The sequence below is a fragment of the Vanellus vanellus genome, assembly GCF_965231255.1.
Source record: "Vanellus vanellus genome assembly, chromosome: 30".
In the NCBI taxonomy this organism is placed as follows: Eukaryota; Metazoa; Chordata; class Aves; order Charadriiformes; family Charadriidae; genus Vanellus; species Vanellus vanellus.
Genome location: NC_138935.1, coordinates 963,499 through 990,104, shown reverse-complemented (window position 1 = coordinate 990,104; position 26,606 = coordinate 963,499). Strand labels below are relative to the sequence as shown.

The window sequence follows — 26,606 nt, the reverse complement described above, 5'->3', positions numbered from 1 at the left end:
GCGTAAGGGGATTGCAAAACGTCAGTCGTGGCCTTCAGATGATAAGGTGTCATCGTGCGTGGGAACCGGTAGGAGTGGAAGGGTGAGGGCAGGGCTGGCATTTCCTCTCCTTCCGCCCACGGGGTTTTCGGAGGGAGGAAGTGTGTTGCACCATCCCTCTCCCCGGGGCAAGTCGTGGCCCCAAATCTACTATAATCCCTTTTCGAGGAGTTGTTAATCCCGGGGGGGAACGCTGTCTCTCTCCCCCCATCACCTCTCTGCTCAGCTTCCCCCGCTCCCCTCGAAGCTTCTCCTGCACTAACGGGGTCGCAAAACCCCATTAGAAAATCTCGGATACTTGAAGGCGACTGTGCAGAGACCCAGAAAAATCAGCCGCTTTTGTGTTCCCGGGCGTCTCCCCCGCGCGGGAGCCAGGGCTGGGTTAATGTTTGTCTCCTGGCGCGCGTTCCTTGGGCTCGGAGAGGAGAGATGGAGTTGCCGGGGTCGGAGTTGGGCCCCTCTCCGGATTGGGGTTGTCGGCTGCCAGGGACAGAGTGAAAGGCAGCGATAAATCTGGAGAGAGAACGAGTAAATAAAAGAGAGCTTGCGGAGCAGATGGAGGGAAGCTGCGGTTCCTTCTTGGCTGCCGGAACCGGGAAGCGCTGCCGGTCCTTCCTCGCCGGACGGTGCGAAGACGATATCCCGGGTCTCCGGCACCGGTGTTCCTCCCTGCAGCCGGCACGAAGGTGCTGCCGGCGCTGGAGCCGGGGGGGGGTGGTGGTGGTGGGGTTTCACGCAGCCTCCCGGGCACACCAGAACATCTTGGCAGCTGAAGACACGCGGCTTTCTTCGGCGTTGGAGGAGTTCTGGGCAATAAAACATTTAAAAGCAATCAGCGGGGACTGAAAGGCAAACAGGGCCGGGTGAAAACAAACAGGGCCATTCTGCTGGTGAGGTTCGCTCGCTGGAGCCGGCGCGGGCCGCCTGCCAGCACCTCACCCAAGGGCAGCTTCTTTTTTGGCAAAGGGAAGCGTTAACTCCCAAGTCCACATCAAAGCAGCTGCTGCCAGCGCAGAGGCAAGCAGGCGGGGTGTCAGCGCGCTCAGCCCCAGCCGGCTGGCTGCCATCGGCCCCCCGGCTTTCCCCCTCCGCCGGGGGAAGCGGCAAGGCCGAGTCTCTGCGGGGCTGTTGCCAGCTAGGTGGCCGAAGACCACCGGGTTAATCCCTGGGCAGGTCCAGGGCGGCACCGATCCTGCCTGGCTGCTCGGCGGTCGCACCGAAGCGCGTGGCCGGTTCCGCTTCGCAATGCAGAGATGGCTTGGGCTGCGTCCTGCGCCGGACTCCAGGTGGCCAAATTGTCTTTCACTTATTTATTTATTTATTTATTTTAATCTCTTCCAGAATATGCGGAGTTTTTGCACTGCAAATCCAAAAAGTTCACGGATTTTGATGAGGTGCGGCAGGAGATCGAAGCGGAAACCGACAGGGTGACGGGAACGAACAAAGGCATCTCTCCCGTCCCCATCAACCTCCGCGTCTACTCGCCACACGGTGAGCGAGCTCTTTCTCCGCTGGGAAGGAAGAAGAGCCGGCATTGCACAGAATCCCAGAGCGGTGGGGGGTGGGAAGGGCCCTCCGGAGCTGCCCCAGCGCCACCCCCCGCCAGAGCAGGGGCACCTCCGGCCGTGGCACAGGACACCTCCAGGCGGGTTTGGAATGGCTCCGCAGCGGGAGACTCCCCCCCCTCTCGGGGCAGCTGTGCCAGTGCTCTGCCGCCCGCACGGGAGAGAAGTCCCTCCGCAGGTTGAGATGGGACTGCCCATGGTCACGGTTGTGCCCGGTCCCTCTCCTCCCGGCACTGGGCACCGCTGGAAGAAGGCCGTTCCCACCCCCGGCACCCTCCCTCCCGTTACGGATGGATGAGATCCCCCCTCAGCCTTCCCTCCTCCCCCCCGAAAAGCCCCGATTCCCTCAGCCCTTCCCCATAACAAAGACGCTCCGGTCCCCTCCTCATCTCCGCAGCCCTTTGCTGGAGCCTCTCCAGCAGTTCCCTGTCCTTCTCCACCCGGGGAGCCCCGAACTGGCCACAGCGCTCCAGACGTGGCCTCCCCGGGGCAGAGCAGAGCAGAGGGGGAGGATGACCGCCCTCCACCTGCTGGCCACGCTCTGCTTGATGCCCCCCAGGATGCCCTTGGCCGCCTTGGCCACCGGGGCACACTGCTGGCTCGGGGCCGCCCCGTTGGCCACCAGGACTCCCAGGTGCCTTTCCCCAGAGCTGCTCTCCCGCAGGTCAGCCCCTGACCCGTACCCGCGGGTGGGGTTATCCCTCCCCAGACGCAGCGCCCCACACTCGCCCACGTTGAACTCCGTAAGGTTTCACTGCCTGCGCGGTGGCTGTGGGGTTTAGCCCGGCCTTTGTCCTCAAAGCAAATTCTGGCTCTGCCTCTGCCTGGCTTGGGGTGCATGGGGGCCGCCTTGGCTACCCCCTGAGTAGCCACAGCAGTCGCTCTTCCTTCAGAGGGGATCTTTAGGCTTGTGGAGGGGTGGATCCGTCAGCAGCTCTGAAGAGATCCAGCTGCGCGACCGACAGCTCCCGACGCCAGGCCCTTCACCCCGAACACGGGGGGTTCTCTGTCCTTTCAGTGTTGAACCTGACTCTGATCGACCTCCCGGGTATCACCAAAGTGCCGGTGGGGGACCAACCGCAGGACATCGAGTACCAGATCAAAGACATGATCCTGCAGTTCATCAGCAGGGAGAGCAGCTTGATCCTGGCTGTCACGCCGGCGAACATGGACCTGGCCAACTCGGACGCGCTCAAGATGGCGAAAGAAGTTGATCCTCAAGGTAAGACGGTCGCGTCCTCCTGCCCGTCTCTGCCCGTGCCGCTGTTCCAGCCCAGCTGTGGAGTGATAAAGCCTTCAGCGGCTGTCGCGGCAGAGTCTCGGCCATCAGTTCTCCGATTTTGGTACCAGAGGGGCTTCTCATCCCTCCTCGCCTCTCACAGAGGACTCTCCGTCCTCTGATGGTTGGGGAAGGGCCAGCGGTTCCCCTCCTGGCTGGCGCCTCCATGGTTGCTGTGGTTACCCGCCTGCCCTCCTTTTGGGGTGTTCCGTGAAGCGAGATTGACCCATTGCTCGTTTGTGAGATGAACCGATTGCTCGTTTGTGTGGTCGCTTCAGGCTTGCGGACGATTGGAGTCATCACCAAGCTGGATCTGATGGATGAAGGCACGGATGCCAGAGATGTGCTGGAGAACAAGCTGCTTCCTTTGCGAAGAGGTATAACGACCCACGAAGGCTTTGCGTCTCCCCGTATCCTCCCCCTAACGACCTTCGTCTCTCCTGTGGAGAGAGTGGTGTTTCCAAACGAGTGGAAGGGCGGCTCCTGTGCTCTGCGGTGTCTGCTGGGCAGCCGGGGCCCTTCGTGCTGCCCTCTGCTCCGGGATGGCGACGCGGAGCCGCGACGGCCCTGCTCGGACACCTTTCGCCTGGGTCTGTGCGTAGCAAGAGCTGACGTGTCCTCTTGCAGGCTACATCGGCGTCGTTAACCGGAGCCAGAAGGACATCGACGGTAAGAAGGACATCAGGGCAGCGCTGGCGGCCGAGCGGAAGTTCTTCCTTTCTCACCCGGCTTACCGGCACATGGCCGATCGCATGGGCACCCCGCATCTGCAGAAGGTCCTGAACCAGGTGGGTTTGGTTCCCGTCCCCGGTGTTTTGCGGTGCTGGTTTTTCTCTCTGGTGGAAAAGGGATGTTCTTGCGGCCGGGCGGGCACAGAGGAGGGTGTCTCAGTGTCTCCGTTCCTCTGCAGCAACTGACCAACCACATTCGGGAGACGCTGCCTTCGCTGCGCAGCAAACTTCAGAGTCAGCTGCTCTCCCTGGAGAAGGAGGTTGAGGAGTATAAGAACTTCCGCCCCGATGACCCCACACGAAAAACCAAAGCTTTGTTACAGTAGGTTTCGTAGAATCACAGGACGGTTTGGGTTGAGAGGGACCTTAAAGCCCCCCCAGTGCCACCCCCTGCCCCGGGCAGGGCCACCTCCCCCCAGCCCAGGTTGCCCCCAGCCCCGTCCAACCCGGCCTTGAACCCCTCCAGGGATGGGGCAGCCACAGCTCCTCGGGGCACCCTGCGCCAGGGGCTCACCGCCCTCACGGGGAAGAATTTCCCCCCGCTGTCTCCCCTAAATCTGCCCTCTGCCGGTGCCAAACCGCCCCCCCTCGTCCCACGGCTCCCCCCCCGACCCAGAGTCCCTCTGCCCTTCGTTCGAGGCTCGTTTGTCTCAGCCGGTGGCTTCTTCCGAGGAAGAGCCCGGAATAGCCACGTCGTTGGGAGCCAGCGGTGCTGGCGGACGGCCCTGCCAACTCCAACGGTGCTAAGCTGGCACCGGGGAGAGATTCCGTGTCCTCCAGCGCTCTTTTGGGCAGGCTGCTGGGAAGGACGAGGAAAGCCTCTCCCAGAAATTCCCACCGAGCATCTCGGCGGGCAAGAATTAGCATCTCGTGCTCTGCCCGCACCGCCTCCCTGTCCCAAAGCAAACAGTTTGGTCTCGGCGTTGGAAAGGACGACTCGCACCCGTCCTCGCCCTGCCCGCGTGCTCTTTACACTACAGCAAAAGGCAGTTTTTTTGCTCCGGAGGGAATTTGGAGGACTTTCTAGGCCGCCCTGACTAGCTGAAGGAGAGCCGGTGGGGTGGTGCTGGCCGTGGCGGGCGGTCTGGGTGTCTGTCTGTCACCCGTTTAATCCCCTCGCTTCTCCGCAGAATGGTCCAGCAGTTCGGTGTGGACTTTGAAAAGCGCATTGAAGGTTCGGGAGACCAGGTGGACACGCTGGAACTCTCCGGGGGTGCCAGAATCAATCGCATTTTCCACGAGAGATTTCCTTTCGAGCTGGTGAAGGTAAAGCTCGGCCTGGGGACGCGCCTGCCGGGTGGACCCTCCTCCTGCGGAAAGCAGCGCGTGGCGGGGATGAGCTGCGACGTCGCCGTGGGGCTGAAGCCCGGCTCAGCCCCGGCGCTGGGGTGCCTTTCCCTTCCCGGCACTCGGAGGTGTTTACGGAAGGAGGGGACGTTTAATTAGAGTCGGTCGCGTGTTTCGGCGCTGTTATTTTTGGGTGGCGATGCCCGACCTCTGCCTTCGCCGCTAGGCTGGCACAGGGAGGCAGTTGCAGAGCAGGGAGAAGGATAGCGAACCGGGGCGCCGGCGAGATCTCAAGATTTGAGATAAATAAACCGGAGAGGGCGAACCAACCTGGGCAGTGGGGTGCCTCGTGGGCTGGGGGACCACGCGTGCTTTGGGCGGGCGTCTGCCTCTCGCCGTGGTGCCAAAGAAGGGCTGCGGCGGGATGCAGAAATTGCTTGCTATAAAATAATAATAATAATAAAAAAAAAATCATAACCGTGGCTTTCCTCCCTTTTCAGATGGAGTTTGACGAGAAGGACCTGAGGCGAGAAATAAGCTATGCAATTAAAAACATCCACGGTGTGAGGCAAGTACCGGAGCGGCGCGGTCGCGGGTCCCGCTCTCCGTAGGGTGGGTCAGTCGTCGTTCTCCGCTGCTGCGTGTCGTCGGAGCTTTCCTGCCGAGGGCGAGGTGGTACCTGTCGCTGTCAGCTCATCGGCCGGTGTCTTGCGGAGAACAAGCGTTTGCTGAAAACGGACGTTCTTTGCATTTTAGAGGGAACGAAAAGGGGTAACTCGGCCACCCGCTGTGTCACCGCAGCGGAGCGAGCGCTCCCGCTTAAGCACTGGGGCTCGCCCCGCTCCCCGGAGAACCCGCAGGGGGCTGAGCTGAAAAATATCCCCGTTGTGCCTTCAGTTCAGCCGCTAAAATTAACCTTTCTCTTTCCTCTTCCGTACCCTTAAGCGGGGGAAGAAATGACCTTGAGAAGAGAGGTAGGGAACGCGAGTGAAACCCTCTCGCTAAGAGAGGGACGCAGGTCCTTGCCGGCGGCGTGGGGACCGGTCCGCGTGGGCTGGGGACCAGTCACCGCGTCGGGGCTGCTTACCCCATCCGGCACAGAGCTGTCGGGGAAATTGGGGACCCCAAAGAGGGAACGGCGTTAAATGCAAGTCCTCCTCGTGGCCGACCCCGCTCTCCTTTGGCCTGGTGCCGCGGTGGGATAAGAGAAGCGGAGAATTTCTTCTCTTCGCTTTAATGTTCTCCCGGGGAATCATTTGACCTGCTGGAAGAGTATCCCGTTTTCCCTAAACGCCACCAAAAAGGTTAATTCCTGTTTCCTCGGGTTGCTGACGCACCCGGGCTCCCTCCCTCCCCTTCGTGGAGGGGGGGAGCGGCGCCCTAATTCGAGGTGTTGGAGGGTGCTACCGCGAGGTCTGGGGTGCCGGCGCCCCGTCCCCTCGGGGTGGGGGGGGGGGGTTGTGGCAGCCCCGGTGGCGGTGAGGAGGGGGAAGGAAAGAACGGGGTTTCGGTGACTCCGCGGCTCCAGGAGCAGGGGGGAGGGGGGGCCGCCCCGGCTGACGGCGCCGGGGAGGGAATCGCTCTTCCAGGAGGTGGCCGACGGCCTCCAAACCTGATCACCCGTTTTGTTTTTTTCTCTGCCATGTCGCTGCCCTCCCGCCCCGCCTGCGGATTCCTGTAGGACGGGGCTCTTCACCCCAGACTTGGCATTCGAGGCCATTGTGAAAAAGCAGGTGGTGAAGCTGAAAGAGCCTTGTCTGAAGTGTGTCGACCTCGTTATTCAGGAGTTAATCAATACAGTTAGACAGTGTACCAGTAAGGTATTGAACCGGCTGGAGGTCGTCCGGCCCCTTCCTACCAGTGGGACGGGGAAGCAGGAGCGATGCTCTAACCTGCCTGCCTTGCCTGGTTTCCCCTTCAAAAAACAAATCCCCCAAACCAACCCGAAACCTACGAAAATCTGGGGAAAATTGGCTATTTCTGAACTTTGACTCGTCTCTCCCAACTTGCGAGTCTTCGGGGCCGCTCCTTGGCACGGGGATGGCTCACCCGAGACGTCAACCCGGCGCTCGGAGCTCCGGCGGGGTCCCTCCCGGGCGTCCTGCCGGGATTTTTGGGGACGCCGGATGAGACGGTTGGTTTCCCGTGTCCGTCGCTCTCCCGGGGACGGCGAGGGGCTCGGCAGGACCCCCCTCGCCGCGGCGGCGGCAGGTTAGAGGGGCGCTGCCCAGGCAGGCGGGCAGGATGCTCTCGGACCCCGGTACCTCTCTTTAGCACGTGTATTCTCAAGCTGCGATTTAAACTGCTGCTTCGCTGCACTCTGGGAATCTCCGGAACGTGGAAACAAAAAGCCGAGGGACAGCGGGTCCGGCAAACAGCGCCTGGAAATCCCGCGGTTCCACCTCTGCGATTAATAAGCTGCTCGATAACGAGCACATTTGCCTTTCAAAAGGTTCCCACCCCTGCCCGAGTTGTCTTTTTTTTTTCATTTTTTTTCCGTGGAAGCGTTAATTACTCTCAAGCTGGATAAAGGGGTTATTTCCCTATTTAATAAGAGCGACTCTTTCCTTTTGGGTTTTTTTGTTTTTTTTTTTTTTTTTGGAACCCGGCAGCACCAAATGATTTGCCTTAAACTGGAAAGAGGGCGGGAAAAGCAGCGGCTCCTCTCTCTCCTTCCCAATTTTTCCCTGATTGGTAAAAAAAAAAAAACAAACACCAAAATAAAAAAAAAAATTAACAAATTTAGCTACGGACGGGCGAGAACGTTGAACGGAACCGCCCGCGTTCGCTGCCCCAGAGTGCTTTTGTGGAGCGGAACGGTTTAAACGCCGAGCTGGCTCTGTGAGCGGTAGGACCGGCGGGGGTTTGCTTGGCGGGTCAAGAATTCTCCGCTCTCTCTCGTTTCCAGCGTGGTGGACTGTGATCCGGGTGTAACGGGGGAGAAGCCATCGCCTCCTGCCGAAATTCCTTCCCTCTCGCCTGGCTCGGAGAGGCTCTAACCCCAAAACTCGGTTGAAATTCAACGTTTTTCCTGCAGCCGGCTCCGAGCGATGCGGTCTAGAGAGACGCTGGCGGCCTGGGCAGGGTTTTTCCTGCGCTGGGGCAGCGCTGCCCTCCCGTACGCACGGAGGCGAGCACCCCCCCCCCGCCCCGATCAGTAAAACAGCCCCCGGAGCCGCGGGGTCGGGGGGAATTTGGGGTGCGGGGCTGAGCCGAGAGGGACCCATCGCCCCGGCGGCTCCGATGGACGCGAAGGAATTTCTCAAGCAGGCGCTGCAGCTTTTTCCTTTTGCACGTTACTAACTGATTTTAAAAAAAAAAAAAAAAATCTCATTTTTTTTATTTCTTTTCTGTCTTTGTTGCTATTTTTTTTTTTTTCTTCCCCCCACCCTGTTCTTCTTTCCCCCCCCCCTTTCCCTGCGCTCCGCTTGGTGTCTCGCTCTCTGCATGGTGCAGGACGGGGCTCTTCACGCCCGACATGGCCTTTGAAGCCATAGTGAAAAAACAGATTGTAAAGCTCAAAGAGCCCAGTTTGAAGTGTGTTGATCTGGTGGTCTCAGAGCTGGCCACGGTCATTAAAAAGTGTGCCGAAAAGGTAACGGGTCTTAATTCTTATCTTAATATCTAATCTCCACACCTGGAACGTATCCGCTCCCAGGACCCAGCCGACCAAAGTGAGTTCAAGCGTGAGGTTCTCGCTAATTTTGGGGGGACGCCCGGTGCCCTCCTGACGCCCGCTGGAAACGCCGGCGGGTAGAGAAGGCGGCGTTAACTCGGCTCCGCGGCACGGGTCCTGCCGAGCCATATTGCCCAGGTGTTTGCTCGCCCCCCCACCACCCCCCCGTCCCCACTCCGTTAACAGCAAAAGGCTAAAAACCCTCTTCCCGCTGCTGAGTTCCCACCTCCTTCGCCTCGCTTAGCCGTAGCTCCCGCTTCGGGCTGTAAAAACCCGGATCCGCTTAGCCGTGGGCTCCGAAGAAGGGCGGGAAGGGGAAAAATGAAAAAAACTAAAATTAAAAAAAAAAAAAAAAAATGAATCTGGATTTGGTGTGTTTGGCGCTGCTTCCAAGGCCCCCCGGCAAGGCGATCCTTGCCGATGGTGTCGGATCTAGTGAAGAGTAATCGTGTCTGTCGCTTTTCCCCACCGCTGAGCTCCAGTTGTGTCCCGTCGGCAGAACTGGGGCTCAGTCCCCTCGTGTCCTCCCTCCCCCTTCCCCCCCCCGGCGTCTCCTCTCGCTGCCTCTCCGCGGCGGGCGCCGCAGCCTGCCACGGTCCCTTCAGCAGCCGTTTTTTTTTTGTGTTTTTTTTTGTTTTGTTTTGTTATTTTTTTTCTTCCCCGGCCTTCTCCCTTTTTCTTTTCAGCTTGGTTCCTACCCCAGGTTACGAGAGGAGACGGAGAGGATCGTCACCACCCACATCAGGGAACGGGAAGGCAAAACCAAGGACCAGGTGAGCTCACGCCATCTCCGGCTGGGCTGGAAAGCCGGGAGAAGACCTCTCTGGCCGTTCTCCACCCGGCGTCTCCCACTCGTGATCCCAAAGCTCCCTCTCGTGGTGGCACCCGTGTCGTCCCCCCAACCCCAGCGCAGCCCTGGGGGGGCTCCCTGGCAGCTCTGACCCATCCGTGTGCCGGAGCCGGGGTTGTCCCACCCTTCCTGCGGCGCTCCTGACCCGTAAACCTCCTTCCAGATTCTCCTGCTGATCGACATCGAGCTCTCCTACATCAACACTAACCACGAAGACTTCATTGGATTTGCCAAGTGAGTCCTTCGCCGCTGCGATGGGTCCTCAAACTCGTTTTATAAGTGGCGTTGGCGGTCCCGTCCCCAGTTTGCAGAGGAGGCGCGTTGGGGGGGTGGGGGATGGGGGGGTTTACGTTACCCTTTCGGGCGCCACCGCCGGGAAAAGCGGTGGAGTCATCTCCCACCTCCCGACGTAATGCCTCAAACCGGCACCTTTTGCGCCCGAATTCTCTGGGATTTGGCATACGGGAGCTCCGCTTGGTGTTTGAGGGGGACGGAGATCTGAGCTGCCCCCACGCCGTTCCTCTGCCTCCGCGTTCGTTAAACGCTCCTCGTTAGGGCAGAGAGCGTCGATAGCCGCAGTCGGCTTGGTCGGCTTCAGGCAGATGAACCGCTTAGGGCCCGCTCGCAGGAGCGCCTGCCGTGAATTAAGGTAATTAAGGTCTGCGTGGCCCCTGGGTGCGCTAAGGGGGGGGTGCAGCGCCTCGTCCTGTCCCAGCGGAGCTCTCGGACAGGAGCAGAAATGTCCCTCCTCATCCTCAGCCCCGGCAGCGAGGCTGGGAGCGGGAAGGGGGACTCTCCCCTTAGTCTCTCTTCCCTCAGCTTCGGCTCTCGGCCAGAGGACGGCTGACGTTTTCCGTCGGCGCGGCCCCCCCGAACCGGCCCATAACTTTTTGGGAAGCGCCCGGAGGTCCCTCTCAGGTGTCCCCCACCCTGCGGAAAGAGCGGAGGCGAGCGGCTCTGCCCCGCAGCTCCCCACCGCCTTCTCCAGCCAGAGCCCACGCCACCTCCTCCTCTTTAAACTCACGCAGTCTTCCTCTTCTTTTCCTTTTCCCCCCCCCTCTTTTTTTTTTTTTTCTTTTTTTTTTTTTTTTTTACCTCTCTGCTTTTCGCCTTCGTTCGCAGTTCCTTCCTCTCCTCCTAATCTCTCCTGTTTTTCCTTTGAACCGTCATCTCACTCTTTTTCCTCCGGACTCCTTCTGAAACTCTCCCACTCCCCAAGCTGTTACACTGAGCAGCACGTGGCGACAGGGTGGGTACCCGCTCAAACGGCATGTCCCGCAGTGGCCCCGGGCGGCCCCGCTTGCGCCTTCCCCTCCCCGCAGCCGGGAGGGACGGTGGAGGAGAACCGGAGAGGTGGTTTTCTCCTCGAAGCTCAGCTTTGGATTCGCGCTTGCGCTGGGGAAAGGCGGCAGAGGGGGAGGTGGGGAGGTTTGCTCAGCCGCGGGAGAACCTTCCCTCTCCCATCCGGCACACCGCCGCGCTTGGGTTGGCGTCGTCCGGGCGCCCGGTTCGTCCCGGTGTCCTGAAGTTTTAGGGAGAGAACCGTAAGGATCGGGGGCAGGGCGGAGACCCCTTCTCCCACATTTCCCCTCCCCGGGGCGGAGGGACGGGACGGTGGCTGCTGCCAACGCGGTCCGGCCGTCGCCTTTCCTGGGGAAAGCACCTCGTTTGTGCTCGTAAGCTGTGCTGCTCCGTGGGGTTTATCCCGGCGTTATTCTAACTGTTTTCATGGATTTTGTTCCTGCTCCTGACTAACGGTTACGTTCCCGCTCCTCGCCCCTCGTCTCTTTGGTTGCTCAGGAGAGACAGGTAGCTTTCCCTCTGGTGCAGGTATGCTCTTTTCCGACCTGGGGAGAGAGGGGGGGGGAGGGAGGGCAAAAAAAAACAACCCAAAACCCCCAAAACTAAGAGGCTTCAGGTGTTTCTGGAGAGGAGCGCTTCTGGTTATCGGCCTGCCGGTGGTTAGGGGTGCTTCGGCTCGCCTGGGTTCGCGCACAGAAATCCCTTCCGAATCGGCAACCGCTGCTCATCCGCTCGGTGTTTTCCCTCTCCCTGCGAGTTGTACCCTCGTCCCTCTGGAAGAGGCGGGTTCCTAAACGCCCGGAGATAAGGATTGTAAGGAAAGGAGATAAAGCCGTCCGGGTCGGAAAACCGCGTCCCCCTCCCTCTGTCCGTCCCGCTGTCTCGTCTGCGTTCAGTCCCGGGCCAAAACGCGGGAAGGGGTTCCTCTCTCCGCGTTGCGGCGTGCTGCCGGCGCGCTCTCGGTCGAGTTTGACGCGACGGCTTTCTCCCTTTCGGATTCCTCTCTTCCTTACGGCGCTGCGGGTGGGGAAGAGTGTCGTGGCCGCGGGGGTGGACACTCATCGCTTTGCTTTGCCTTCCCCCTGTCCCTAAAAACCCCTCTTTTTCTTCTTCCAGCGCTCAGCAAAGGAACACCCAGACGAACAAGAAAAGAGCCATCCCGAATCAGGTACGGCCGCCGGCTCCTCGTGGGGCGGGGGCAGCTCTCCGGGATCCCGCTCCTCGGGGGATGCAGTCCTCGGGAGCAGCCCGGAGCTGCTTTTTGGCAGCTCTGAACCCGGGATTCGACTTGATCCCACCACAGCTCCTTCCTTAGGGCGGAAGGAGGAGGAGGTGGGGGGAGGATATGTTTCCCACCGGGGTTGGAGCCGGGGAAGACGGAGCTCTCCGGCTGACGGAGCCCAGAGCGTTTGCTCCGCCGGAGCTCGTCTAAAACCAGCGGGATTCGGGATGAGCCGGGCGGCGAGCGCTGCCGGAGGAGCCCCGTGCTCCGACGTGGGGCGGGATCTGGCTTCACTCGCCTGATTCTTTTCCCCCCCCCTCCTCCCACCGTGGACCCAAAACAGCCCTCCGGGGTGGGGGGCGGAGGGAGCGGGGGGCGCGGGGACGTGGTCGGCAGCCGCCTCCGCCTCCGTTCTGTCTCCTCATGCCGCCTCCCGTCCGGTGCGCATGACCGAGAGCAGGACTGGACGTGCCCCTTGCATGGCGTTAGGTCTCGCAGTACCTAACGCGGCCGTTGCCTCTCGTTTGGCAAAAAGAATGTAATGAAATATTAACACTGTAAAATTATAATTAATAGCATGTAACTGGTTTTCTTTTGCTGTTTTTTCTGCTTTTTTCCTACCGTTTTTGTGCTTCCTGCTCTCTTCTCCCATCACTTCGTTTTTCTTCACTGGTCTGTCTCCTCGTCCTGCTTTTTTCTTTTTTTTTTTCTTTTTTTTGTTTTGTTTGTTTTCCTTGGTTTTCCTCCTCCCCCTTAATTTTGCGCACCTAAAGGGTGAGATACTGGTAAGTACCCACATAGCGTGATAGTGCTGCTAGCCGACACCCGGTGATGGGACGTGGCCCTGCCAGAAAAATCCTTCCGACCCCCCAAAATTAAAAAGCCGCCCTTCCTTTCCCGGAATTGAGTACGCTGACGGCGGAGGAAGGAGAGGGTTCCCCGAGGGGGAGCGGCCGCCTTCCCCGGGCTGAGCCTAAAGACGGAAATTCGGTTTTATCCCCTTCGCCCCCGCGCTTGGGCTCATCCCACGGCCGGAAAAAAAAAAAAAAAAAAAAAAACAAACCCAAAAATGATGCTCGGGGCTGATCGCCGCCTGTGCTGGCCGGGAACGGGTATAGGCAGAGCTGGATACTGGGATTTGGGGTGGGAGGACTGGTTTTGTTGATCCCAGGGAAGCAAAAAGCCAAAATCTTTAGGTTTTAGCGCAGAGCTGTCCCGCCGAGAGGGAAGCCGGACCCCCGGCATGTAGGGCGGGTAGGAACTCACCCCCCACCCCCGTCCTCGCAGCAGCGCTGGGGGTGTGTTATTTCCCCCAAACTGCCTTTTTTTTTTTGGGGGGGGGGGGACATGGGGGCTTGAGGTTGGTTCCCAGCCTTGCTGCCAGCGGATTTACCGATGCCGCGTCGGCACGCTGCACGGCTGCCGCGGAAATCCGGCAAGAAGCCCTCTTCTTCCGGGGTGCTTCAGCTCCCAGATGTTAGCGGGGGTGGGGGGAGCAAATTTTGGGTGGCTGGGAGCAAATTTTGGGTGGCTGGGGGCAAATTTCGGGTGACTGGGAGCAAATTTCAGGTGACTGGGAGCAAATTTCGGGTGACTGGGGGCAAATTTCAGGTGACTGGGAGCAAATTTTGGGTGGCCAGGGGCAAATTTTGGGTGGCCAGGGGCAAATTTTGGGTGGCCAGGGGCAAATTTCGGGTGACTGGGAGCAAATTTCAGGTGTCTGGGAGCAAATTTTGGGTGTCTGGGAGCAAATTTTGGGTGTCTGGGAGCAAATTTTGGGTGGCCAGGGGCAAATTTCGGGTGTCTGGGAGCAAATTTTGGGTGTCTGGGAGCAAATTTTGGGTGGCCAGGGGCAAATTTTGGGTGTCTGGGAGCAAATTTTGGGTGGCCAGGGGCAAATTTTGGGTGTCTGGGAGCAAATTTTGGGTGGCTGGGAGCAAATTTTGGGTGGCCAGGGGCAAATTTTGGGTGGCCAGGGGCAAATTTTGGGTGTCTGGGAGCAAATTTTTGGTGTCTGGGAGCAAATTTTGGGTGGCCAGGGGCAAATTTTGGGTGGCCAGGGGCAAATTTTGGGTGTCTGGGAGCAAATTTTGGGTGTCTGGGAACAAATTTTGGGTGGCCAGGGGCAAATTTCGGGTGACTGGGAGCAAATTTCGGGTGGCCAGGGGCAAATTTCGGGTGGCCGGGAGCAAATTTCGGGTGGCCGGGAGCAAATTTCGGGTGGCCAGGGGCAAATTTCGGGTGGCCAGGGGCAAATTTTGGGTGTCTGGGAGCAAATTTTGGGTGTCTGGGAGCAAATTTTGGGTGTCTGGGAGCAAATTTTGGGTGGCTGGGAACAAATTTTGGGTGGCTGGGAGCAAATTTTGGGTGGCCAGGGGCAAATTTCAGGTGAATGGGAGCAAATTTCAGGTGAATGGGAGCAAATTTCAGGTGAATGGGGGCAAATTTTGGGTGACTGGGAGCAAATTTTGGGTGGCCGGGGGCAAATTTCAGGTGGCCGGGGCCAAATTTCAGGCGGCCGTCAGCTGCTTCGTTATTTAACTGACGAAAAGAGAGTTTTTTCTCCAGCGTACTCACTTCTGGGGAGGCAGAGGGCGGCGTTGGCTCCGAATGGAAGAGATTTTTCCCTCTCTGGGGGCGGTGGGGTGGGATTGGGGGGGGGGGGGGGGGTCCTGACGCCGCCGCTCCGGGCTTGGGAGCCGAGCGTCGCTTCCGAGAACATGGAAGTGTCCGAGAGGAAAGCAAATCTCCCATTTGGGCTTTACAATCTGCCCCCGCGGCTCAGGTATTGCCCTCCTCCCTTCGGGGAGGGGGTGGCTTTGACACCCCCCCCCCCCCCCGATGTCTCCCCGGAAAAATAATTCGGCTCCTGAAAAAGGTGGGAATTGGCTGCGGGGGAAGTTGCCCGGAAGTCGATCGCCTCTCGTCAGCCGCACAACCCCCTAAAAAAAAAAAAATGAAACGAAGCGGTCGCAGCTCAAGCGGGGGCCACTTTCTCATCTCAAAATAATAATAATAATAATAATAATAATAATAAAAAAAAAAAAAATAGGGGTTTTTGACGGCGGCGCTCCGGCGGGAGGGACGCTCTTCCCGGGAAGCTTCGTCCCTTCTGCTCTGTGCCACCCCGTGATTTACCGACCCCCTCCGCAGCTCCGATGGTCTCGGGGTGGGGGGTGGTGCCCTGTGCCCGTTTCCCGTCTCTTCCAACTTTTCGGACACTTCCATTTTCTCTTAGCGCAGTCCCGATGTTGCTGTGAAAACAAAGGGAGGGGGGGGGGGGGGGACGCCCCCCAAACTCCCCCAAAGGCCCATCTTTTGCCTCCCGCAGCGCCGTTTCTGCGCGGGGCCGCGCTCCCATCGCTGGCTGCGCGGACGTGGTCGTGCCGGGCGATGGGAAGGTGGAGATCTGACAATTAAGGATTCCGGGCGCCAGTCCCGTGCCGGGCTGCTGCCGATTCGGAGCCGGGCAGAGCTCTTGGAGCCCCTCTGCGGGGGAAGCGTGCCCGGCTAACCGGCCCGGCTAACCGGCCCTAAACCCTTCCGAGCTCTCACCAGTGTCAGTCGGTCTTAAAGGAACTTTTCTTCTGGGCTCTCTGCTGTGCTGCTGGGGCTCAGCCTTCTTCTCCCTCCTCCTCCTTCTCCATCCTCCTCCTCCTTCTTCTCCATCCTCCTCCTCCTTCTTCTCCATCCTCCTCCTCCTTCTTCTCCATCCTCCTCCTCCTCCTTCTCCATCCTCCTCCTCCTCCTCCTCCTTCTCCATCCTCCTCCTCCTTCTCCATCCTCCTCCTCCTCCTTCTCCATCCTCCTCCTCCTCCTTCTCCATCCTCCTCCTCCTCCTCCTCCTTCTCCATCCTCCTCCTCCTCCTCCTCCTTCTCCATCCTCCTCCTCCTCCTTCTCCAGCCTCCTCCTCCTCCTCCTTCTCCATCCTCCTCCTCCTTCTCCATCCTCCTCCTCCTTCTCCATCCTCCTCCTCCTTCTCCATCCTCCTCCTCCTTCTCCATCCTCCTCCTCCTTCTCCATCCTCCTCCTCCTCCTTCTCCAGCCTCCTCCTCCTTCTTCTCCATCCTCCTCCTCCTCCTCCTTCTCCATCCTCCTCCTCCTCCTTCTCCATCCTCCTCCTCCTCCTTCTCCATCCTCCTCCTCCTCCTTCTCCATCCTCCTCCTCCTTCTTCTCCATCCTCCTCCTCCTTCTTCTCCATCCTCCTCCTCCTTCTTCTCCATCCTCCTCCTCCTCCTTCTCCCTCCTCCTCCTCCTTCTCCCTCCTCCTCCTCCTTCTCCCTCCTCCTCCTCCTTCTCCCTCCTCCTCCTCCTCCTCCTTCTCCCTCCCCCTCCTCCTTCTCCCTCCCCCTCCTCCTTCTCCCTCCCCCTCCTCCTTCTCCCTCCTCCTCCTCCTCCTCCTCCTCCTCCTTCTTCTCCAGCCTCCTCCTCCTTCTTCTCCAGCCTCCTCCTCCTTCTTCTCCAGCCTCCTCCAGCCTCCTCCTCCTTCTTCTCCAGCCTCCTCTTCCTCCTCCTTCTCCATCCTCCTCTTCCTCCTCCTCCTCCATCCTCCCTCCTCCTCCACCCACGTTTGGAGACAGAGGTGGCGGCATCCTGGGTCCTGCCTGGAGCCAGCACACCGCTGGGGTGTCTCTGTCTCCCGCCTACTCCCCTTTACTGAAATAAATCAAATCTTGGCTTTTCTCTACGCTCCAGCTCCCTCTGTGCTACCCGGCCCCTCCTGGGCCCTCTCTGTGCCCCGGAGGCAAATTCCCCGTTCCCTATAAAACCCTCCAAAACCATCCCAGCCCCTGCCAGAGCCTCCTGCTCCCAGGACTTGCTTTGCTGCTGAACCTTTTCCCTCTTCCCTTTCCTTGGCTCTCATCCTCTCCGTTGCTCCACCTCCCGCTACTCCGTTCCTTTAAAACCAGACTCATTTCAAATTCAGAGATGTTTTGTTTTGTTTTTATTTTTATTTTTTCAACGTGAATCGGGGTTTCAAACCTGCCAGAGCGAATCAGAAAGCGAAATCTTTAACCTGACCGCCTCTGCCCTCTTAATTTCAGGGCTCCTTCCTTCCCCTCGCCAGAAAAATCTGTATGAGTTAAGTTTTAGCTCTTAGCTGCCTGTGCCCGCCGGCGCACCGAGCTTTGTCTGTGCCTAACACGGCGGATTTTGTCGTGGCTTTTACGTTGGCGGCCGCCTGAGCGGGCTGAAAACCAGCGCAGCCGGAGCCCCCGTTCCCTCGCTCGGTTCCCCCACGGTGGGGAAAAAAACCTCGGCCACGAAAGGGCTGACGCCGACTCTGTTTATTTTTTTTACCCGCTGAATCCCAGCGGTGAGATTCCAGCCCTGCCTCGCTCTCCGGTGCGGCTGCTCAGGGCCGGTTCCCGTCCGAGCCACGACAAACTCCGCGTCTCGCTCGCGTCTAACTCCTCTCCGCCTAACCGCGAGGGTGGTTCGCTCTCCCTCCCATCCATGCTTTGGACTGACTTGAATCAAACCCTCCCCCACCCCTCCCCGAAACGCGTTTTCCCCACGTCTGCCCCTTACTAACCCCTGTGGTGGTAACTAAACCCCCCTGTGAAAGCGTTGGGGTAGAAAAACCGCCGTGTCGCGGCACCGGCTTTGCCGGCACGCTCGGCGCGGGGCACCCGTAACGCGGGATAACCTCCAGCTCGCCGGCGGGGAGGCGCTGAGCTGCTGAATGAGGGTGGTGGTGGTGGGGGGTCTCCTGTGCTGTGCCACCTCCCGGTTCGTCTGGGCTCCCCCTAAATACACCCGATCGCTTGTGGGGCGGCTGTGCCGCGGTTTTTTGGTCTCTGGCAGTGGGCGGTGTGGCTGTTTGCGAAGCGCCTCCTCCCCCTGGGGTTGGGGGTCTGACCCTCCGCAGCAGAGTCCCATCTGGATGGGGGTGACGTAGCAGCCGGGTTTGGGGACCCCCCCCCCCCTACCAAGTTCCCCGTCTTTACCGGGGAGTGGGTCGTTGGCAGGCGGAGCGGTGCCCGTAAGCGCAGCGCCGTGCTGCCGCGCGGCTCAGGCGGCTGTAAAATCCCCGGGGGAGGCGGAAGGCGACGGTGAGAAGAATTCCCCCTCCCCTGCGGTAGGGGGAGAGACTCGCAGCTCGGTCCGACGGCGTCTGCCGCGGCGCTGGGGTCTGCGCTGAGCCGTGGGGACCCCTCCTCTCCGTACAATAGCGCCCAGAACAATGGAGGAACCCCGCCGGGCTTTGAAATGCCTCGAAAACCCCCAGCCTTTCCCCAAAATGGTGGCCGCGCAGCCGATGGAGCTCGGTCTGCTGCCCCGGCCGGGCAGCGCCCTCCCCAGTCCCGCTCCAGCCCTGCGTTATCCAGAGTCAAGCCTCGGAGCGATCCCAGCTTCCATCCCGTCTCCGCTGACGGCGGTTTGGGATAATTCGCGATGTTTTCCAGCAGGCGGAGGTGTCCCGGTGGGGATGTGCCGCCGCTGAGGTGCACCCGGCCACGGCGGAGTTGGTCCCACGAGGGTTTTTTTTGGCACGGGGAAGCCGTTACAGGCGCCGGGATGCTCTCCGTGGGTGTCCCGTTTCCCCCCCCCCCAGCTCTGACGGTGCCGAGCATGGCGCGGGGTGGTGGAGCGAAGGGCTCTGCGGTAGGGACCGGCTACGGCATGGGGCGAGCTTCCTCGCCGCCGGCAGCGGGAGAGCATTCCGATGGGGATAACGGTCGGGCGTTGGCTCCCCGGGCTGGTTTAGGACAGGGAACGTTCCCCCCCCTGCCCTGCACAGGGCTGTCCTGGTGGATTGTGGAGGGTTGTGGTCAGTGGGGCAGAGTCCGGTTGGAGGTTGGTAACGAGTGGTGTCCCTCAGGGGTCGGTACTGGGTCCAGTCCTGGTCAATATAGTCATCAATGACCTGGATGAAGGGATGGAGCGTACCATCACCAAGTTTGCTGGTGGCACCAAAGTGGGACGGGTGGCTGACACGCCGGAAGGTGCCACCATCCAACGTGATCTGGACAGGCGGAGAGTTGGGTGGAGAGGGACCTTACGGAGTTCAACGGGGGCGAGTGTGGGGCGCTGCGTCTGGGGAGGGATAACCCCACCCGCGGGTACGGGTCAGGGGCTGACCTGCGGGAGAGCAGCTCTGGGGAAAGGCACCTGGGAGTCCTGGTGGCCAACGAGGCGGCCCCGGTGGCCAAGGCGGCCAAGGGCATCCTGGGGGGCATCAAGCAGAGCGTGGCCAGCAGGTGGAGGGCGGTCATCCTCCCCCTCTGCTCTGCTCTGCCCCGGGGAGGCCACGTCTGGAGCGCTGTGGCCAGTTCGGGGCTCCCCGGGTGGAGAAGGACAGGGAACTGCTGGAGAGGCTCCAGCAAAGGGCTGCGGAGATGAGGAGGGGACCGGAGCGTCTTTGTTATGGGGAAGGGCTGAGGGAATCGGGGCTTTTCGGGGGGGAGGAGGGAAGGCTGAGGGGGGATCTCATCCATCCGTAACGGGAGGGAGGGTGCCGGGGGTGGGAACGGCCTTCTTCCAGCGGTGCCCAGTGCCGGGAGGAGAGGGACCGGGCACAACCGTGACCATGGGCAGTCCCATCTCAACCTGCGGAGGGACTTCTCTCCCGTGCGGGCGGCAGAGCACTGGCACAGCTGCCCCGAGAGGGGGGGGAGTCTCCCGCTGCGGAGCCATTCCAAACCCGCCTGGAGGTGTCCTGTGCCACGGCCGGAGGTGCCCCTGCTCTGGCGGGGGGTGGCGCTGGGGCAGCTCCGGAGGGCCCTTCCCACCCCCACCACTCCGGGATTCTGTGGAAAACCAGCCGCTTGCAATGTCGTGCTTCGGCAAATCTGGCTTCAGCGCGCTGCCGCGTCCCGCCTGCACGCAGGAGCCGCTCCGTGGGGCGTAGGCGACGCTGCAACATGGGGGAAAAGCGGGTTTTGGGGGAGAAAGAGGGGATTTGGGGGTTATACCGAGGCAGAGGGCGGGCGCTCGCGGGGACCCTGAGCGGAGCGGGGACGGGGAGAGCGGCCGCGGTAGTTGCGGGACGGGGTAAGTTGGCCGTTGTCCCTGGGGAGGCGCCCCGGTTGGTGGGGCTGCGGTAGTCTCCGCCGTCCCCGCTCGCGGGTGGCGCGACGGCGCCTTCCGAACAGCCGGCGCAAGAGGCTCGCGCTCCGCTTCATCCGGCGCTCCCGGGCACCGCCGTCGCCTGCCGCGCTTCGGGATGAACCGGCGCCAACCACCCCTCCGCGGGACACCCCGAAACGCCCCTCGGCAGAGACCGTAACGCCCCCGGGGCAGCTCCGCTCCTCTCTCAACCCCCCCCTCCTCCCCACCTCGACGTGCTCCGAATTCCCCTCTCGCTGGTGCTGCTGCTCTCTCCATCGCCGCCCCGGCGCTGGCGGCGGCGAGGGGCGGTTTGGGTGGATTTGGGAGCGCGGGGCAGGGGCTCGCTGCTTTTCTCGCCCCGCTTCGGAGCTGGAAGAGCTCCAGACAGGTCCATCCCCCCCTCCCCCAACTCCGTGTGTTGCTGCCTCTTACCTTTAAGGGGGGTGTGTGTGTGTGTGGGGGGGTGTCCTCGAAATCTGCCTGGCTGAGGGTCTTCTGCTGAGGCTTCGAAGGGGTTTGGGAGCTCAGGAGCGCTTCCCCTCGCTCTCTGTCCGGGATAGGGGAAGGGGGGGGGGTGTGTGGAAAAAACCCACCCCAAACCCCAATCCGCGGTAGCCTGAAACCTCTTCTTCCTTCCTCCCCACCCTCTCTCCGCTCCCCACCACCGCTCCTCCGCCTGTAGGTGATCCGCCGGGGCTGGTTGACCATCAACAACATCAGCATCATGAAGGGCGGCTCCAAAGAGTACTGGTTCGTGCTGACGGCCGAGTCGTTGTCCTGGTACAAGGACGAGGAGGTACGTGCCAGCGGGGGAGGAGGGGGAGGGGTTGTTTTTATATTTTTTGGGGGTTGTGTGTGTGTGTGTGTGTGTGTGTTCGTTTGGGGGATGAGAAGATCTTGAGGCCGGAGGGGTGAGAATTAGCGCCCGGGACTGATTAGCCATGTGCGTCTCCGGGTGTGCGGGAGCGTGGAGGGTTCCCTGCGACCACCGCGCAGTCCCGGTCGGCAAATTCCGCGTCACCGGACACCCCCTCAACCTCTCGGGATTACGTAAAAAACCGGGAGGCAGCGGGAAGCCGAGTGTCCTACGGGGATCTGTGCGCCCTCTTTGCGGAGGGTTTTCTTTGTCTCCCGTCGCTGTTGTCGCAAGAGCTCCCAGAGGGATGGGGGACCTCCCCGGCCCGTCCCGGCCCCCAAACCCCCACCGGCAGCCGGTTCCCGGTTTCACCGTCCGGGCACGGCAAAGCCGGAGGAGCCATGCGGGTGGTCAGGAGGGAAACCGTCTCCCTCCTGGCTCCGGGGAAGGGAAAACCCCCAGCGGGGAAAGGCAAACTCCGTCCTCGACCCCGTGGGACCGTCGGTTTATTGTCACCGAGTCCCGAATTCCCCCTCCGCCCTTCCCCGTGGGGTCACTGCCGCCGCGGTGTGTTGTCCGAAAACTGCTTTGGGACTTCGGGCAGGAGGCGCCGGTGGGGTTAATATCCCCCCCCCCCCCCCCCCCCCCCCCGGTGGGGTGAGCGGGGAAAGGGCTGGGAGCTGGAGGGAAAGAAATGGGAAAGAAATGGGGAATAGTGGGAAATAATAGGAAAGAAATGGGAAATGGCGGGAAATAATGGGAAAGAAATGGGACATAATGGGAAAGAAATGGGACATAATGGGAAAGAATGGTAAAGAAATGGGAAAGAAAGGGAAAGAAATGGGAAAATTGGGAAAGAAGTGGGAAAGAAAAGGAAAGAAATGAGACATAATGGGAAAGAAATGGGAAAATTGGGAAAGAAGTGGGAAAGAAAAGGAAAGAAATGAGACATAATGGGAAAGAAATGGGAAAATTGGGAAAGAAGTGGGAAAGAAAAGGAAAGAAATGAGACATAATGGGAAAGAAATGGGAAAATTGGGAAAGAAATGGGAAAGAAAAGGAAAGAAATGAGACATAATGGGAAAGAAATGGGAAAATTGGGAAAGAAATGGGAAAGAAAAGGAAAGAAATGAGACATAATGGGAAAGAAATGGGAAAATTGGGAAAGAAATGGGAAAGAAAAGGAAAGAAATGAGACATAATGGGAAAGAAATGGGAAAATTGGGAAAGAAGTGGGAAAGAAAAGGAAAGAAATGAGACATAATGGGAAAATTGGGAAAGAAGTGGGAAAGAAAAGGAAAGAAATGAGACATAATGGGAAAGAAATGGGAAAATTGGGAAAGAAGTGGGAAAGAAAAGGAAAGAAATGAGACATAATGGGAAAGAAATGGGAAAATTGGGAAAGAAGTGGGAAAGAAAAGGAAAGAAATGAGACATAATGGGAAAGAAATGGGAAAATTGGGAAAGAAGTGGGAAAGAAAAGGAAAGAAATGAGACATAATGGGAAAGAAATGGGAAAATTGGGAAAGAAGTGGGAAAGAAAAGGAAAGAAATGAGACATAATGGGAAAGAAATGGGAAAATTGGGAAAGAAGTGGGAAAGAAAAGGAAAGAAATGAGACATAATGGGAAAGAAATGGGAAAATTGGGAAAGAAATGCGAAAGAAAAGGAAAGAAATGAGACAGAATGGGAAAGAAATGGGAAATAATGGGAAAGAAAGGGAAAGAAATGGGACATAATGGGAAAGAAATGGGACATAATGGGAAAGAATGGGAAAGAAAGGGAAAGAAATGGGAAAGAATGGGAAAGAAAGGGAAAGAAATGGGACGTAATGGGGAAGAAATGGGAAAGAAAGGGAAAGAAATGGGACGTAATGGGGAAGAAATGGGAAAGAAAGGGAAAGAAATGGGAAAGAATGGGAAAGAAAGGGAAAGAAATGGGACATAGTGGGAAAGAAATAGAAAGGGAAAGAAAGGGAAAGAAATGGGAAAGAAATGGGACATAATGGGGAAGAAATGGGAAAGAATGGGAAAGAATGGGAAAGAAATGGGACATAGTGGGAAAGAAATGGGACATAATGGGGAAGAAATGGGAAAGAAAGGGAAAGAAATGGGACATAATGGGGAAGAAATGGGAAAGAAAGGGAAAGAAATGGGAAAGAAATGGGACATAGTGGGAAAGAAATGGGACATAATGGGGAAGAAATGGGACATAATGGGGAAGAAATGGGAAAGAATGGGAAAGAAATGGGAAAGAAATGGGACATAATGGGGAAGAAATGGGAAAGAATGGGACATAGTGGGAAAGAAATGGGACATAGTGGGAAAGAAATGGGACATAATGGGGAAGAAATGGGACATAATGGGGAAGAAATGGGAAAGAATGGGAAAGAATGGGAAAGAAATGGGACATAGTGGGAAAGAAATGGGACATAATGGGGAAGAAATGGGAAAGAAAGGGAAAGAAATGGGACATAATGGGGAAGAAATGGGAAAGAAAGGGAAAGAAATGGGAAAGAAATGGGACATAATGGGGAAGAAATGGGAAAGAATGGGACATAGTGGGAAAGAAATGGGACATAGTGGGAAAGAAATGGGACATAATGGGGAAGAAATGGGACATAATGGGGAAGAAATGGGAAAGAATGGGAAAGAAATGGGAAAGAAATGGGACATAATGGGAAAGAATGGGAAAGAAAGGGAAAGAAATGGGACGTAATGGGGAAGAAATGGGAAAGAATGGGAAAGAAAGGGAAAAAAATGGGACATAGTGGGAAAGAAATGGGAAAAAATGGGAAATAATAATGGGGAGTAATGGGCGAAGGGCTGGGGGCCGGGCAGGAGCTGCCCAGGAGGGCTGAGGCTGGTGCTGGGGGGGGGCGGGGGGGGGTCACTGCGCGTCGTTTTTTGTTATTTTTTGGGTGGTTTTGGTCCCCTCCCCCCCCCCCCCCCCCCCAGCATTTTCCCCCCCGCGGGCTGAAAAATCCCATCTCGCTTTTCCCCTTTACCGTCACCGACCTTCCCGGCCAGATGCTGCGGGGTTCGGGGATGGGGGGGGTGGGATTTTTTTTGGGGGGGGGACACACACACACACACACGAGGGGTTCGGAGGGGTCTCCTCGCCGCGTCCCGGCGCTGCGGCTTAGAAAAAAAGGAGACGCGAACGCAACTTTTTGGGTTTATTTCCCGGGAAGAGCCGAACCCGGAGCGTGATGGGGGGGGGGGAAGGAGGGGGGGGGGGCGCAAAATTCGGCCGTCTTTATTCATCTTCCCAACCCGCCGTGAAGGTCAACATCCCCGTCCCGTGTCCCCCCCCCCCCCCCAACACCGGAATTTTTAACCTCCCCCCCCCCCCCCGATGCCCTTTTTAAATCTAAAAGAGAAGAAAACACATTGAGCTGATAAACCTCCCTCGGGGGGGGGGGGGGGAGGGGGGGGAACCCCTTTTTCGGCGCCCACCGGTGCTCCCCTCTGCTTTCCCTGCGCGGGGGCCTCTCGGGGAGGGGGGGGGGGCGCACATCTGGCCCCCTCCCCGGCGGGTAATGAGAACCAGCCGGCGGCGATGAATGAAGCTCTGTCTTCCGCCTGCCCTGTTTTCCTTATCCCCCCCCAAAAAAAAAACCCGGTGGGTTTTTTCGGCGCTTTCGGGAAGACGGGGAGCACCCAAAGGGATTCCCGCTCCGGCGCAATTCGGAACGCTGCTGAGTTGGTGGGGGGAGGGGGGGAGAAGGCAGAGCGTTCCGTCCCCGGTAAAGCTTTTGGTTTCGGACATGGACGGCGCATCGGGGGTTGAGCCCTCGACCTTCTGGGGCTTTACCCGTCGTTCCCGTCTCCGCTACGTTTCTCCCGGTTGGATTTTCCTTCCGCTGGGGACGGCTCAACGAGCGTCACGGTTACCGGCGGCGCCGCGTTCGCTCGCTCTCACCTCTCCCTCTTCTTTCTCCCGTCCCATCCAGGAGAAGGAGAAGAAGTACATGTTGCCGTTGGATAATTTGAAGATCAGGGACGTGGAGAAGGGCTTCATGTCGAACAAACACGTCTTCGCCATCTTCAACACGGAGCAAAGGTAGGAGCTACGAGCCGGCCGCGGCCGCCTCCACCCCCCCCCCCCATCCCCGCACCCCAAAATCCCTCGAAACGCCGCCCGGCGCGAACGAACCGATGGTTTCGCCTTTCCGTGCGTAGCCGGTGCCGCGCCCGCGGTTTCTCCGACCCTTCGGGTTTCGCGCTCCGAGGTGGGAGCTGGTTTGGGTAGAGGAGGGGGGTGGAATTTCTCCAGGAGAAGCCGTCGCTTCGCCGATATTTATATCGAAATTCCGGAGGGATTTCAGGGCTTCCTCGCGCTGCGAGGTGGTGCTGGCGGTCCGACCACTTCTCCGCTCGCCTTCCGCGGTCCTCACCCACCGCCGCTCTGCTCCTGGTTTTTTATTCCCTCCAGGAACGTGTACAAAGATCTGCGTCAGATCGAGCTGGCCTGCGACTCCCAGGAAGACGTGGACAGCTGGAAAGCCTCTTTCCTCCGAGCGGGAGTTTATCCGGAGAAAGACCAAGTAAACACTTCCCCCCATAACCCATCCAAATGCCCCCTCCCCCCCTCCGGGGGCGCGCTGGCCCGGGGCTACCGCCCGAGACGCGGTTGCCGGAGGAGCCACCGGACTGGGGAGCTCTTGGCTTTGTGCGCCGGTGTGGCACAGGAAATTTTGGGATTCCACTGGAAAACGCCGCGGCGGCGTAGAAGAGGATAAACTTTTCGAACAGGTCGGCGGCGCTCAGCCGTCCCCTCCGGGCTGCGAAATTACCTCTTTTTGTTTCAAAAAAGCGCCCGCGTAGGATGGAAGTAGGTGGAAAGGACGGGAGGAGCGCGGAGCGGAGGGGGGGGGGATTTTTTTTTTTGGTTTCTTCGCCGGTCTGTGGCCTCCCCGCGGTAATTCGTGCCCTGCTTTCCCCGAGCAGACGGAGAACGAGGACGGCGCCCAGGAGAACACCTTCTCCATGGACCCGCAGCTGGAACGTCAAGTGGAGACCATCCGCAACCTCGTCGACTCCTACGTCGGCATCATCAACAAGTCCATCCGGGACCTCATGCCAAAGACGATAATGCACCTCATGATAAACAATGTGAGTTTATGGGGGCGCGCGGGGAGGGGTTTCGGGGTTCTCCGGGCAGCGGAGACTCCTGGAGTCCCCTCGGCGTCACGGTGCTGCGCCACGCTCCTCACCGAGCCGGAGCCGAACGATGGGATGCGATGAGCTTTTCCGTCTTTTGGGTTTATGTCTCGGCGGTGGCTTTGCTGAGGAGCCGCTTCGGTTCTTGACGTTTTCTCCCACCAAACTGGGGAGACGCTCGACCGTCCTCTGAGTCCCCAACTTGGGGGGGCTCCACGTGCCGTCCAGAGCCGGGAGAGGTGTCCCCGGTGTCCCCCGGGGCTTCATACAGCGGGAGGCTGTGCCGCCGTTCGCCACGACCCGGATGGGCGGAGAGTTGGGTGGAGAGGGACCTTACGGAGTTCAACGGGGGCGAGTGTGGGGCGCTGCGTCTGGGGAGGGATAACCCCACCCGCGGGTACGGGTCAGGGGCTGACCTGCGGGAGAGCAGCTCTGGGGAAAGGCACCTGGGAGTCCTGGTGGCCAACGGGGCGGCCCCGAGCCAGCAGTGTGCCCCGGTGGCCAAGGCGGCCAAGGGCATCCTGGGGGGCATCAAGCAGAGCGTGGCCAGCAGGTGGAGGGCGGTCATCCTCCCCCT

At 59.2% G+C, this 26,606-nt stretch overlaps 1 protein-coding gene across 4 annotated transcripts in view; it reads left to right on the top strand.

Moving 5' to 3' along the window:
* Positions 1 to 26,606, top strand: part of DNM2 (dynamin 2) — a 42,206-nt gene that overhangs the window by 9,511 nt on the left and 6,089 nt on the right. For 3 of the 4 annotated variants that reach the window (XM_082496653.1, XM_082496652.1, XM_082496650.1), the window contains exons 3-17: positions 1,381 to 1,530; positions 2,623 to 2,826; positions 3,162 to 3,260; positions 3,511 to 3,671; positions 3,794 to 3,936; positions 4,745 to 4,880; positions 5,402 to 5,469; positions 6,583 to 6,721; positions 9,264 to 9,350; positions 9,591 to 9,661; positions 11,846 to 11,897; positions 20,691 to 20,804; positions 24,820 to 24,929; positions 25,302 to 25,413; positions 25,817 to 25,981. In XM_082496653.1, coding sequence (XP_082352779.1) covers positions 1,381 to 1,530; positions 2,623 to 2,826; positions 3,162 to 3,260; positions 3,511 to 3,671; positions 3,794 to 3,936; positions 4,745 to 4,880; positions 5,402 to 5,469; positions 6,583 to 6,721; positions 9,264 to 9,350; positions 9,591 to 9,661; positions 11,846 to 11,897; positions 20,691 to 20,804; positions 24,820 to 24,929; positions 25,302 to 25,413; positions 25,817 to 25,981 — 1,811 coding nt within the window. Of the gene's footprint in view, positions 1 to 1,380; positions 1,531 to 2,622; positions 2,827 to 3,161; positions 3,261 to 3,510; positions 3,672 to 3,793; positions 3,937 to 4,744; positions 4,881 to 5,401; positions 5,470 to 6,582; positions 6,722 to 8,357; positions 8,497 to 9,263; positions 9,351 to 9,590; positions 9,662 to 11,845; positions 11,898 to 20,690; positions 20,805 to 24,819; positions 24,930 to 25,301; positions 25,414 to 25,816; positions 25,982 to 26,606 lie in introns of all 4 variants that reach the window. The other variant, XM_082496651.1, reaches the window with a different exon arrangement.